The 15,358-nt window shown below is 39.6% G+C and overlaps 1 protein-coding gene across 2 annotated transcripts in view; it reads left to right on the top strand.

The window, feature by feature from the left end:
* SLC39A9 (solute carrier family 39 member 9) overlaps window positions 1–14,717 on the top strand; it is a 105,200-nt gene extending 90,483 nt beyond the window's left edge. Inside the window, exons 4-8 of one of the 2 annotated variants that reach the window (XR_005216299.1) lie at window positions 6,742–6,810; window positions 7,980–8,065; window positions 9,095–9,229; window positions 10,769–11,134; window positions 12,202–14,717. Coding sequence is in view for 1 of the 2 variants with exons in the window: in XM_037832442.1 (XP_037688370.1) it covers window positions 6,742–6,810; window positions 7,980–8,065; window positions 9,095–9,229; window positions 10,769–10,999 (521 nt within the window). In the remaining variant the exon portion in view is untranslated. Of the gene's footprint in view, window positions 1–6,741; window positions 6,811–7,979; window positions 8,066–9,094; window positions 9,230–10,768 lie in introns of both variants that reach the window. The other variant, XM_037832442.1, reaches the window with a different exon arrangement.
* Window positions 14,718–15,358: the final 641 nt, after the last annotated feature.

Below are 15,358 nucleotides of genomic sequence, written 5' to 3'. Positions count from 1 at the left end.
TGTTAGCTGGGAAGGCACATGGCTGGCATCTGCTTGCTCCCAGGTTGTTTCAGAATGGCATTCTGCAAATGTTGCTCTTGGGGCATTTTGTCCTCTCTTCGCTGCAGGTCTTCCAAAATGTCATTCTCAGATACTCTGAGGTTCTTCTGTTTGTCAGCTCATTTATAGGGCTCCAGTGATTTAATTTAGACCCACGCTGAATGGTGGGGTAGCACCTCCATGGAAATTATCCAATCAGAGTCATCACCCACAGTTGGGTGGGTCATATCTCCATGGAAACATTCAGTCAAGAGGTCACACCCTAATCAAAGGTGTTACTCACAGTTGAGTGGGTCACATCTCCATGGAAACACTCAATCAGAAGTGTCCAATCTAATCAACACTAATACATCTGCTCCCACAAGATTGCATTAAAGACTGGGTTTTTCTGGGGGACATAATATATATACAAACCAGCACAGTAGTATTACGGTCAAGAATGCATAATCTAAGGAAACATCAAAGAAACCCAAAAAGAAGGATCATTATATTATAAACAAAAAACGTGAGGGAAAGGGAATATATCCTTTAAAAATGTCAATGCCATAAAAGACAAAGGCAGAGGAGAATGTTCCTGATTAAAAGAGACTAAAGAGATACAACTAAGTGTAATCTAAACCAGGTCATGTCCTGGAGAGGGAAAATGCTGTGAAGGACATTCTTGGGAAGTTGACAAAATTAAAATATGTAAGAGATATTAGAAAAAAGCACCAATATTAAATTTACTGAAGTTGATAACTGTACTATGGGTATGTAAGAGAATATACTTTTTCTTAGGAAATACACACTGAGGTATCTAGAGATAAGAGGTTATGATGTATGCAACTATTCTCAAATGGTTCTGAAAAAACGTGTGTATGTGTGTTTGTGTCTCTGTGGAGAGAGAGGGCCCCAGTGATGAAGCAAATGGGGCAAAATGTCAGACAACAAGTGAATCTAAGAACTTTTCTGAAGGCTTGAAGTTATTTTTGAACAAAAGGTTTTAAAAAATCATGGAATTAAAAAAAAAAAAAGCAAAAAATATATATATACCTTTGGTCTAGAGAGGTTTAAATGTCCTTGCATTTATTATTCCTTAAAAAAAATTTCCATAGACTTTTTTTTAATAACAATATCCTAACTTGGAAAATTGATTTAGGAGTAATTGGGTTTTTTCATGTACTTTATTCTAGACAGTAGATGGGAAGCATCCTCTGTTGGAAGGTATCTGACTGCCTGCATTACATGGTTGCCTTCAGTGGCCTCTATGACATTGTTCTTGCGTTGCTTGTCAGTTTCAATTTAAAATGCATTTATAGGCCCATTAGTGCCCTGGAATCCTATACAAAGAATTAAATGCAGCATGTGTTCCTTTACTCTTCCTCCTGTTTTATCTCTGAGGTCACTATTTTTGCTGGCATTCATGCATCAGATGACCTGGTTTTATCTGTTCTCCGCAGGGTTTTATGTATTATTAAAAATCTGTAAAAGTTAATTCATTTACTGAATTTATGCTAAAGTGCAGTCTTTTCCTATAAATTTGTAAAGGCTGTGTTTTAATTTCAAAGCCTCCAATTTTTATTTTAGGATGGCACTTATAACTAGACCTTTAGACTGTGTATAAAGGGAAGCCAAAACAAGCCTGTTGTAGTGTAATATGATTGTTCTTCCCAATTAAGGATGGTATTGAAATATTGATCTCAGAGTGAGTGGCGTCTTTAGCTTCCCTTCCTTGTAGTGTTTTAATAGGAAGATAAAATTTATTAGTAGAAAGATAACATTGCTTTTTTTTACTGTAAATCCTTCATTCTGTGTGCTAAGCTTCCTAAAAAGATCAGATCCCCTGGAATTTGACTGATGTTCATCTATCATTGTACCTGGCATTTTGATGTTCACATCTGTTACCTTTATATCATTTGGATATTATTTATTTGCTTGTATGTTTTCCATAATAGCAGTAACATCTTCATGTGATACTGATAAACAGTAACATTTTTTTACCCTCCAAGTAGGAATTTATTAAGCACATATTGGGTGCCCAGTGCTGTGCCATGTTTAAGACATGTAAAAAATAAATGTAAAGCAGTAGGAAATTTAATTCTTTATAGCTTACAGTCAATCTGGGGATATAAGACATATTTAAGTGAAAGCAGTTTTATGTATCTAAGGTAGTGTTACAGAAGAAACTTTGAACCAGCATGTAGAGTCTGCACATAGAGAGCTGTAGATTTCTAGGCAAGGAGGGAGTTGTTTTAGAGCTGCAATTAATCTCTGATTCTTTCTTGAAGGAGGTAGCCCTAGAATTATAGTTTGAATACTATCTAGATTTTGGATTTATGAATTTAAAAGTTTAGAACATGCCAACAGTTAGGGGTGAGGAGACTTGGGGAAAAGAGAATGAGAGTGTTTTGTTAGAGAGTGTTAAAGAAACTGGTTTAACTGGACTGGATAGTGAGATATTAGGTGGGACCAGTTGATAAAGGTTTTAGGAACCTAATTGAGCAGTTAGGATTGAGTCTGAAAGGCAGCAGATTCTTTAACTTGTTAACTGATATTTCAGAAAGATGTGTACGACAAGAATATGTAAGATGAAATAGATTAGGGAGAGATGAGAGTAAGGGAAACCAGCTGGGAAGTTATTGCTAATTTAGGTTGGTAGGGCAATAAAATGGAGAAAATCAAATGTGACAGACATTTTGATGTTAGAATAAAAATAGCAGGAGACCAGTTGGGCAGGGGGGAGCAGGGCAGTAACAGATTGGTCTAGAAAGAAGTGACTGGAGGCCATAGACCATAAAGTGTGAAGATAGATGTTAACTTGAAGCAGTTGGGGGGGGGGGGGCAGGAAAGGGGAGGAGATTTATACATTCCAGGAATTTGTCTATTAAGGGAAGGCTAGATCTAATGAAGAGTTCTCTCTTATCCACCTCTTCAGGACAGGGGAAACTTCTAATTATTTGAAACAGAAAAAGAGACAGGAATTGTTGCCGGATTCGGCTTTCCAGGTTCTTGGCCATGCCGCAAGAGAGAATTCAAGGGCAGAGCACAGCATAGAGTAAGCAGATAGAAAGTTTATTGTATTTGCCCATTGCTTATCTAGCCATTGCCCTAATTCTAACCCTAACTCATTTCTCCCTCAGAGCCAGGTCTCTTAATCTTAAGGGAATTTGGGCTGATGGTCCATCTTCTGTAGCTGCTTTAAGCTGTCAGTGGGGTCACAGGCCCTACTTGTGGGAGCATAGAAGTGTCTGGCTATGCTATTGAGGGTGGCTGGTTGAGTGCAGGGAACAGAAGTTTGTTGTGAAAGGCTTTTAATCTGAAAGAAACAAATTAGGTGAGAAATTGTATACACGGTCTGAACAGGATCAGGAGCAAGATGGAGTGCAGGGTATTTTTTAGAGTTTTAGGAACAGTGCTGGCTTGGTACACTGGCAGTTTGCAATATTTGGATGAAATTTGCATGAGAGTACTTCTTGAATGATTTTTCGACTCTATTTGAAGATTTTTAGCCACTGAAAAAAATACGCGTTTTTAAGATCTAGAGCTGAGAATTTTAATGCAGACAGCGGCTACTCACAGGCTAGCATTAGGATGCCTTCATCCCATAAGGATAAGTTTATTTGCTTGAGGATTTCCCTTGAGAGGCCAAGAGGCCTCTATTAGGGGCCTCAGGGCAAACAAGGAGGTAAACGCTAACTGAGTTTACAAAGAGGTAAACACTAACTGGGCTCCCAGGGGCTGAAGAAGATCCCTCTCTAGAAGAGGGGTGGGGCATTCAGGGACAATGAGAAATTGATGGAATGTCTCCAGACTTACAAAGGAGAGGGGTAGTGAAGGTTTTAAGTTTTGGCTTAAGTCTGAGTGGAGGTAGGGCCAGTGTGGCAGTTCAGACAGAGTGGCTTTAGTATTAATTAAGAAATTAATAATCTTACCTGCCACGTTGTGTGTCACCCAAGGCTCCTCTAGGTTGCTGGTCAGAGGTGAAGTCAGCAGAGGCATAAAGTGGCTTGGGGCATTCTCAGTCTTCTTCACTTGCCCTGAACAAGGCTCAATGGGCTGTCCCGTCCTGCTCCCCGCCCCCCCCCCCCCATTTGGGAGATGGTGCAATGCCCATGTTGGTGGCACCTGGGGCAAGACTCCAATGGGTCCCGAGGTCGAGGGTTGTTTTGAAGTTTCTGGCACTCTCTCTGCCAGTGGCCCTCTGACCTAGAGTTGATACAAGGCCCTTGAGCCTTGGAGCCACGATTTGGGTGACCTCAAGGGAGCAGGGTGCTTTTAACAGTGATTCCAATAAGCTGAACCTGTTCTCTCATCTTCTTGCTTACCTCTCTTTGCCCTCCCCTAATCCTCAGCCTTGTCTTGATTGTTAAGAATAAAAAAGGCAGTTTCTAAAAGGTCATTAGTGGGAGTTTGCGGACCCTTTTGCAGCTTTCTCCAAATGTCAGGGGCAGACTGGCTGATGAAATGGGTGCCCAACAAAATCTAAACTTCCCAGAAGTCCGAGCTTACATTAGTGTACTTCTTTAGGGCTCCCACTAACTTCCCCTGGAATAGAGTTGGGTTTTCCTCTTTCTCCTGAGTGATCTTCTTTAGCTTATTACAATTAACTAGCTTGGTAATACATTTCTTCATGCCTTTTAGCAAACAAGCTTTAAAAGGGGGATCATTAAGAAGATCTTCTCTAATAGAAATTGAGAATTGAGACATGGGAATAAGACAAATGACAAGACCTTCTCAGGTACTTGTCTTGATAGAGAGCCATAAGTAATTGGGCATAGGGAATTTCTGACTACTTTCCCTGTCTTTTACAGACTGGAGAATTGTACTGTAATTGAGAGTCCCATTGGAGGGCTATGCTTCCCCATCCTTTAGCTTATATTAACTGTTGGCATTTCCCATTTTCTCTGGAAAAGGAAATAGAGGAGCCTCAGTAATGCCAGTGTGACTATGTGGTATCCCAGCACACAACAGACCTGGGCATTTCCCTCTCCACTGGCCCAATCTCTTGGGAACACAGGGAGTATGGTCACCAGGTGTTCCCAGGACACCCTTCCTGAGAGATGTCTAGATCTATGCTTCCGGGGGTTTCCCAGGCCTTGCCTGGAAGAATTCCAGGACAGTGCTCTCAAGAAGCCCTTCCTCTCCGCCAACCCAATCTCTTGGGAACATGGGAAGTAAAGTTGCCAGGCTTCCCCAGGACTTTCCTCCCCTGGAGATGTCTAGACCTACGCTCCTGAGATGGGGGCGTTTGCACCACCTGAGAGAAGTCTAGGATAGTACTCCCGAGAATACCTAAGTTTCCTGTTTCTTGAGGGCTAAAAAGAGAGCATGCTCTAGAAAAAAAGCTTTACTTCCAGCCACAGTGGGTCTCAATAGAGACTAAAGGATCAGTGCCTGAAGGGGAGACACTCCCATTGGAAAGTACCCAATTCCCGTGAGTCTAAACCAGAGGTGACTTCCTAGAATGTCAAAGGCAATATCTTGTTTGGTACAAGAATCCTTAGCCCAGAATCCTGTGTTACAAAAGATGGAATGACTCAGAAGGCATTGAAAGCCAGAGGAGAAAGGAGACTCTCATGGAGGCAGGCGAGAGGACCTCTGTTGAAGAGGTGAAGAGAGGAACAGATTCAGCAGGAGGAAGGGTCTCGGTGGCAAGGAAATCTTGGGCAGGTGATGATCAAGAGGTGGTCCCCAGAGAGAAGAAAGGAGTGAGTGTGGGGAAGTCTTGGAGAAACGAGGAGCGAGAAAGAGAGGGGATTTGATTTGGCTTCCATTGGACTCCTGCTTGACACGAGGAAAAGCCCCCAGTCAGGTCCTAAGAGTGTTATCACCTGCCACTCTGAGTGTCTTTGGATTTGCACATCATGGAGACAGGCTCCTGCCACCTCCAAGGAGGGGCCAGAGGCTTAGAATGGACCGAGTATAAACTTGGAGTATAATCCTGGAGGAGCCAGATCGGAGCCCCTAGATTCCTAAAGACACAGAGTTGCATGAGGATGTAGAAGGAGAGGATAACAATGAGCCAAGTGAAAAGAAAAAAGTAAAAGCACATAAGCCTCCCGGTCAGTAGCCATGATTTACCAGTCCAGAAGGTCAGAAAGAAGTGTCTCCTGGCTGGCTCACCAAAATAGGTTGCCCAGATTCAGCTTTCCAGGTTCTTGGCAATGCCACAAGAAAGAATTCAAGGGATAGCACAGCATAGAGTAAGCAGAAAGTTTACTGAATACACGTGAGAAGACATGCAGGCACTCTCACAAGAAAAGAAGGGTGAGCTGCGAGAGACCCTGGCATTGCAGGGCAATCTGCTTTTATAGATTAGCTTTACTTACTCCCCACCCCGCCCCTTCCTTGTTTGGGACTCTTTCTCCTACACTCCCTTCTCTCCAGGGCCTGGTGGTAGATAGTGCATTTGGGTGGGTTGGTTGGCTCCATCCTTCTTTGTAGATGACTCACTAACTCAGGTGGGGGTCATTTGGCCCCCAGGTGCTATTTTTATTGCTGTTCTCAGAGATATCTTTCTCCTTTGAAGGCCTGACCACTTCTGGGAATTTGCCCTTTGCTTATCCAGCCATTGCCCTAATTCTAACCCTACCACAGAATGAGCAAAATAATACTTTGCTACTGAAGAGCTTGCAAATAATTCTTCCACCTCCAGGCCAATGTTAAAACAGTTTTTATCTCACATTGCCTTATTAAGGGGTGTCTTTCTTACTTTCACTTCAGATCCAGAAGTATCAAGGCCTAGCAACTCCAAAATCACCACCACGCTAGGACTAGTCGTCCATGCTGCAGGTAAAATTGGAATGGCTTTCTTTTCTTTTGCACCATGGGAGACTTAGTGTTTACCTTACAGGAATTATTGACATCAAATGCTGTTAGGCTGGCCTTCCAGGAAAGGGCTGGTTATGCAGATAAAGTCCTTCAGCACAGACCCTTAGACCCTGAAATAGGGGCCTGCAAGCTAAGAATGGTTTTTTATATTTTTTATATTTTAAAATATATAAATTTAAAAATATATTTTTGAAAGAATTTTCTTTGAAAAAGAGACGAATATTTCATGACACATAAAACTTATATGATATTCGAATTTCAGTGTCCATGAATAAAGTTTTATTGGAACACAGCATACCCATTTGTTTATATATTGTTTGTGGCTGCTTCATGCTACAACCACAGAGTTGAGCAGTTCCAACAGACCATGTGGTTCCTATCTGGCCCTTTAAGAAAACTTTTGTTGACCCTTGCCCTAGAATGTCATCTGGAAAAGAGCCTTGACACTTTTGTACTAAACAGCCCTGCCACCCAGTATATACCCAAGGTACCAGTTTAAGTAGAGGTGGGCTGTAAAATGCAGAAGTCAGCATTGCTGACTAGGCATGTCTTAGAATCATTACCCTAAATTAGTTTTAGGAGTAGAATTCTGTTAGTGACAGTGTCCCAGTGAAGCCCCTCTGGCATGTGAAAGGCGTCATGCTATTACTTGGACCTTTCCATATAACGGATGTTTGTCTAACAGAAAATCCATCCATTAAACCAGTATTTCCTCATTGTATATAAATCATCTGTGCAGAGTCCTTGATTCTTTATTCTTTTCTTCATCTGCAACATGTGGAGATGGTTTCTTTGGAATTCTTAGGTATTTCTATTATTACAATTCGATTAATCAGTGGATTTTTTAGCATCATACTTTTTCAAATAACAACAGCTACCATATGTTGGATAGCCTGGACTAGGTGCTAAGCTTTTTACATATGTTATCTCATTTAATCCTCAAGAAAACCCCAAGAAATACATACTTTATAGAACCCATTTTAGAGAGTAGAAAGCTGAGGTTCAAAAAAAGGTTAAATAACCTTTGTAGAGTCAAATCCAGCCCTGTCTGACTCTAAAACCCACACACTCAACCATTAAACTATTGTTGTTATTTATAGTATTTTTTTTTTCACTTTTTTCAAATTTAGCTGATGGTGTTGCTTTGGGAGCAGCAGCTTCTACTTCACAAACTAGTGTCCAGTTAATCGTGTTTGTGGCAATAATGCTACATAAGGTATGCAGAATTTTGGTACAAGATTTGATATTGCATATATACATAATTTAAATTTTTTGGTCTGGATATTTGTCTGGAATATGGTATATTTCAAAGGAAAATATTTTTATTTTCATAGTTGCTGTTCATTTTGGAGAATTGAATGAATGTCTTCATAGTTACTTTTTTGCTACCATTTTAAAAACTTACTTGAAGGGGTTTTATTGTTTTGTGATCATATATACAGACTGCTAAAATCTCTACAGATTTCTATATTTCATGGTAATTTTTAAATTTTTTTCAGAAACTTTATTTTTTAGAGTTGTTTTAGGTTTAAGAAAAAGTTGTATAGAAAGTACAGAGTTCCCATGTATCCTGTCTCCCCCACCACACACACACACACACAGTTTCTCTATTATTAACATCTCATAGCAGTGTGGTAAATATGTTAACAATTGACAAACCAATATTGATACCTTATTTTAACTAAAGTCCGTATTTTACATTAGGGTTCACTCTTTGCGTTGAACCTAGTTCCATGGGTTTTGACAAATGCATGATTTCCTGTATCCACCATTACAGTGTCATACAGAATGGTTTCATTGCCTAAAAATGCCCTGGGCTCCACCCCTAATCCCCCCTCCTCTTTCCTCCCTCCCCCTGAGCCACTGGCAACCAGTGACCTTTTTACTGTCTCTATAGTTTTGCCTTTTCCAGAATATCATATAGTTCGAATCATATACTATGTAGCTTTTTTCTTAGTAATTTTTGTTTGTACATATTTTCTGTTTCTTGTAATTCTTTTCTTGACTATTTCCCTTTCTTACTATCCAAGAAACACACACACACACACACACACACACACACACACAGAGACAAATAGGATATTTTCTTAGCTTGAAACATTAATTCCTAAAAGGCAGAGCTCAGTCTTGGTACTATGCCTGGTTTTTGTTTTTTACATGAAAATTCAGCCAGTGACATATACTTCTTGATGTAAAAGCAGTACACACTTCCAGAGTGATGATAAAAATAATTTTTGTTTTCCAGGCACCAGCTGCTTTTGGGCTGGTTTCCTTCTTAATGCATGCTGGCTTAGAGCGGAATCGGATCAGAAAACACTTGCTGGTCTTTGCACTGGCAGCACCAGTTATGTCGATGGTAACATACTTAGGACTAAGTAAGGTAAATCCGAATGCCTCCTTTCTAACTTATCTAGACATGTCTAATTGTTTTGTGATCCACTGTAACTTATGGTCATATTTTGAATTTTTCAACTAAATTACCCTTTCAAACTAAAGATAAATTAGGAACCAAACCTATACAAGATAAATGACTTAATTCCATGTCAATCCCCTTTGTAAATTTAGCATTTCCTTATTCATTTAACACAAAAACTTCTTCCCCATCAGTTCCAAAAATATGTTCACAAATACATGATAGTAATTCAGTCTTGAAAATAATATAACTTAAACCTAACCAGCATTGCAATTTTATTTAACAGGGCTATATCACAGTCGTCCATATTTAATGTTGGGGTTGGTGCGAGAAACATGAGTGACAAGCCAGATGTCAACTTTGAGTAGAGTAGGACTTGAGCAGAGAATGCTACATGTCTATATTCAGCTAAGGCTCAGGTCCTTAGACTCCCAGCTTTCATGTCACTGATATTAAGTATCCAATCCTTCATAATTGTTGTGAACAGTTTTTGTCATCTCAGAGCCTGGGCATGCTTCCATGTTGCTGAAGCTGGACTTTTCCATGTCTTATAATTCTGTCTACCAGGGCTGCAGTTCTTAGCATTTTTACTTAAATGTCAATTGGCAAGCAACAGGAAGAAAATCTTAGAATCCAACTATCAATCAGCACTGGTTCATGGGAACTGCTTTCCCCCATGCTCAGAAGGTTGTTAATTCTTCTGAGTATTGGTCACTTCAGTATTTGATATAGTAAAACTTATATTAAAAGGAATATATGAGAAGTGAGATTGTTAGTGAATGGTTAAGTTCCTGTTAATCAAGGATTTGCTAATCTCAACTGCTAACAAATAAGGTTAGTAATTAAAACCTCTTTCTTTTCACCTGCAGAGCTTTATCTTCTTTCAATCAATGAGTAATATATAGTTCCTTTGAAAATATTACCCAGTTTATCACTTGACTGATCAGTAAAAGTTTTTAGAATTTTTGATAGGAAGGTAGTGATGGAGTTACATGTTGCATCTATGGCATGTTCTTTTCTGAATGTTTTATCTAATAATCTCTTAGTCCATAGGTCCACTTTTTAAATTAGATTATGAGTTATTTCTGAGCCCTGTGGGGGCAGGTACTACATCTTGATTACCACTGTGTCACAAGCACCCCTATGCACCAGGCTTTAGGGTAGGGATGCTTGTTAAATATTAGTAAAATGAATGAATGAAAGTCTGAAATGTAATGTCTGCATTAATATGTTGTTGATTCCATCTTAAGAATAATACAGGCCAAATCTCTTCATCCATGACTTGAAGTTTATTTGAAAAAGCAATTGTGTAGGTCGCTGATATTCTTAAACCTTGCTTTGGAGACTTCCCATAAAGAACATAAAATTGTTCTGATCTTAAGACGTCTCCAGTGTCCCAGACAGCACCAGTTGTAAATATTGACTGTTTCTTATTGAGACTTCTTCCTGACCCTGAATTTTACTTGACTTAATTTTTCTTCTTTCTCTCCCTCTTTTAATTCACAGAGCAGTAAAGAAGCCCTTTCAGAGGTCAATGCCACTGGAGTAGCCATGCTTTTCTCTGCTGGGACATTTCTTTATGTTGCAACAGTACATGTCCTTCCTGAGGTGGGCGGAATGGGGCACAGCCACAAACCTGACTCCACTGGAGGGAGAGGCCTCAGCCGCCTGGAGGTGGCAGCCCTGGTTCTGGGTTGCCTCATCCCACTCATCCTGTCAATAGGACACCAGCATTAAATGTTCAGGTTCCAGTCTTTGTCCATGGCCATTCGCCATCCAGTGAGAACAGCCGGCACGTGAGAGCTACTCACTTCTTCAGCCTCTTGTCTCGCCTTGCCCATCTCCACCTGTGTTCCTAGAGTCCAGAGGGAGGTGAGATTAAAATCTGGAGTAACGGAACAGCTTTTAGAGTAGAAACAACACATTGTGATTGGGTGGACATTCCACTGTGTTGTTTTTAAAGGGCCCTTGGCATTTTGAGTTTTGATGTTTCTCTTAACCCTATTCTCAGGGAAGATGGACTTTAGTTTTATGGAAAAGTGGAGAACTTCATACTCACAATGAAATAGTAATTATGAAAGTACAGTGTTCTGTAATTAAGCTAAATCTCTTTCTTCGTTTAGAGGCTCTGCCATTTTATCCATTGATTTTTAACATGGTTCTCACCATGTCAGACTGGTGCTTTTAGCATCTATGCCACATGCCTTGATAGAAGGTTATAGCGCCCACTGTCTTAGATGCTAAAGGTGATTGCATTTAATTTGGGGCTAGAGTCAGGAAAATGACAGTGAGAAACATTGGAGGAGCTGACTTTATACTAAAGAGAAATACCCCTAAAAGGGAAGGTCTAGAGAGACTTAACCACCTCCTTCTGCATATGCCTCTGTCAAACAGCCATTCCATCAAATGAAGCAACAAGAGGTGGGCCTGGCTTCTAAAGAGGGGTCTGGTCTTTTGTAACATTTCCTTTCCAGTTTTCTTTACAGAATACCTGCTCCAACACATTCTTATAGAGGAGCCAAGTTGTAGTATGTTCAGGCCTAGGCTTTCTTTCCAGAACAGTAAAATTCACATAGTATCTTTGGAAATTAAAGGGGTATTAAATTTTAAGTGAATTTGGATAGTTACTGACATCTTTGTAGTAACTTTTTTAAAAGACTACCCAAAACCTATGTTGTGCTATGTGTGTGTGGGTGTGTGTTTTGTTTTGTTTTGTTTTGTTTTTAAAGTATTACTCTCAGCAGATCAGCAGTCCCTTGGGCAAAATATTTGGTGCAACTAGGGGAGTGCTAATCTGCTTCACCTAAGCACCTTTAGCAGTGAAGAAAGTCAGGATGTATCATAAATGGGAAGTGTTTGCCTGTTGACTTAAAGCTTAATGAAAATCATGTCTCTTGTCTCATCATCTTTTCTGTGCTTTTTTCCTAACTTTCCTCTAGCCTCTACTCCCCACAATATGTCACTTACTGCTGGTGGCAATGTTAATATTTCTGTGAGTTGGGCTCTCATCAGGACAACCACTTCTTGAGCTGTGCTGATGAAGATAATACTGTCTCTATTCTTTATGCCTTTCAAAGAAATTGTCAAATGCATCTTTGTTAAGCCCATAAAATACCACTTCTTTGTGTGTAAGTTGACATAATCATTAATATACTGGAAATTTAAACAATTGAGATAACAAAAGCATTTAACAAACTAGGCTAATTTTTCTATATTTGCCAAAATCCTTGTAAACCTTGTTCTGTCAAAAAAGAAAATGTAAAATATTGTATTATTAATTTATTTTGATTTTCTGTACCATGTCAAAACACGGCATTACATAAAGAGTGAACCAAGGACATATTCTTCAGAGTAGTGGATTTAAGAGTTTGTAAAACATTTTATATGATGCATAAGCCAGCATGCCTATGATTTCTTCATTTCCTTCCTAGACTTGTCACTGGGCCAGTAGCTGTGGCCACAGAACTTGTGAGCCCTCTGCTGGCTGCAGACCAAAGTAGCATAAATAGGATACGGTTTTGTATGGTGGCTAGCATCTGTTGCATATGATTTTTAAATCAACAGATGGTACAATATGGACAGTCTAAGTGACTTTCCTGATGATATGATAACAGCTGACTTTTGAGAGCTTCATCTGGTCCTTCAAAATTACATGGTTGCCTTGATTCTCCTTGGAAACTCAGTTTGTCAAACAAATAGCACATTTTAGTGTCTGGTTTGGTTTGGATACTACTATGTCATGTGTTACAGCGGTCACAAATTAGTTCTGCTGGCCAAAGCCTCTTTCAGCAGTGCCTTGCCATCATGCTTAAAAGTTTGGCTAGAATATCTTGCCGGGTAGGGCCTTGAATTCTGCAAGGATTGAACCATCTAACTTCCAAATTCACCTTCCTCTCTGGACCTCTCCATTAACAAGCAAATCTTTGAAGACCTATCAGCTCTCACAGTATGGGTTTTCCCAGATTTTAAAGCTACTGCCTCAGGAACTACTCATTTCTCTCCTGGTCAGCAGGCAGAAATAGCCATACTAATCTTATAGGGCTCAAATGCATCTTCAGGCAGCAGGGCAGAGGCCTCCTTCACTGGAGGAAAAGCCTTGTTCACATGGTGGGCAGTGTCCCAGGAGAGGCCGTATCAATGTATACTTTCTGGCACATTTCAGTTCCATTTTCCTCTTGTTTAAAACTGCCTCCTTAGATGTGGATGTCTTAATGCTCTTAACACATTTGAAAACATTGGCAATACTTAAGTTGCTGCCATGATTACAAATGGAATCCTTGGCTACCAAAAAGATACAGTTGATGAAACATGGCCCTTCCTTCTTCATAACCAAAGTTCATCTTAATTGCTATTTGACTCCCTTTCCTTGTTAGGGAAAGACTTTCTTCAGATTCTGAGTGCTCTCTCCAATGGCAAATTAAATTCAAAAACACTACTTTAGTTAATTGCTTATTGGTTCTCATTTCACCAAAGTAGTGATGCTGCAGATTTGATTTGGTTTTCCTATTGTCCAGTTTCTTATTTTAGGCTAAGGTTCTGCTCTGGAAGGTTGAGAGTTAGAAATGGTTCTGATTACAGAGGCTATGTGTTTTCTTTTTTCCCGTTTCACCTTTTTATTTCCCAATTCAAAACAGCCAAGTTAGCCCTGTACCTATATTTTGCATCATTAGAAAAAACAGAGGGGTGGCTGTTTGTTTCTTTACCAGCCCACTTCTAAGTGTCACCACCTAGTTTTTCTCTTTGCCACAGACTGGAACTAGGAAGACACATTAGCATCAGAGTTTATTAAGCCCCTGCAACATATGGTAGCTGCGTACTGACCACAAGAATTGTATGTCAACAGCACAAGCCCCCAAAGAACGTTTATGGCTCTGGGGCTCCTGAGCCCTTTGGGAGACTAAGAAGAATTAACAGATGGATTCAAATCTGCTTCAGTGCAAGGTGTGGTCCCTCTGTAGTTGTTCTATAGAGGAAAACTTCCTTGCATTAAAAAATTTCTTCTTGCTGTAGAATGGTCCACATTGCTCAAGGAACAACTGATGGAGACGCTATGAAATTAAAACCAATGATGTAACCCCTTTGTTCCTGAGGCATCTAGATTCACCTCAGGATACCTGAAAGAAATTTTTGACTTGTGGGAAAGGACTAGACACCATTTAGGAATTCTCAAAAAATGCTCAGATAATGCCAATGCTTTACATGAGGAAATGGGCCTTGATTCTTTTTCTGGTGGCATCTTCCAGCAAGTTGGAAGTTTCACAGCATAACACCACAGTTCCCCTTGTTCAGTGGTCTCAACAGTGATTTTAAATGTCTCCTCTTTTGGATCCTTTGTAAACATGAAATCATTCCATGGATGGCTGCCTTATAATTTTGTCTCCACTTTAATTGTGAATGGTTTAAAAAATGCTGTTTTTTGATTTGTTTTATGATATTAAATTTTTATTAGTGCATACTTTATGTGAATGGCTCTTTACTTAACTTCTTGGCAGTTTGCTTCTCTTTGTGACGACCAGAATTGACCCACATTTGAACATCAGGAAAGGTAATGAAAAGCTGCAAAGGGCAATAGAAAGATGTGCCTGCTATATGCATATCCTTTAGGGAGGAAGGGAGGGGAAAGTAAGGACTCAATATATCATCTGCCCCAAGAGATGCACGTTTATTGACAGTTTTTTTTTTTTTTTTTTTTTTTGCTTTGCCCTTTTTGTTAGCAAATGTTATTTATGAAGAGACCTATCTACTCCCAGAAAAGAGAATCCAGCAATAGACCCCAATAACAGTGGATTCATTTCAAAGGGGCAGTGTTGTTATATGAGCATATAGATGTTGTGAACACTTGATCCTGCAAATAAAAATTTACATAGTGCAATTTGTGAATCTGTTAAATGTTTTCTCCCTCTGGGGACTTTAGTACTGGAGCTCATTTTTTTTTACCTTGTATACAAATAAGTGCTATATAAAGCAGTATATCATTTAAACATTTAAGTCATATTTAATCAGTAGATTTCACTAATTATTACTGACCCACTTTATGCTAGTTTTCTATATGTATCATGTGTTTCATCAGCAAGTTACAAAGACTGAATGGAGTGT

This window comes from Choloepus didactylus, chromosome 4 (genome assembly GCF_015220235.1).
Source record: "Choloepus didactylus isolate mChoDid1 chromosome 4, mChoDid1.pri, whole genome shotgun sequence".
In the NCBI taxonomy this organism is placed as follows: Eukaryota; Metazoa; Chordata; class Mammalia; order Pilosa; family Megalonychidae; genus Choloepus; species Choloepus didactylus.
Note: the sequence above shows the minus strand (reverse complement) of the source record. Positions and strands in the feature narration are given on the sequence as shown.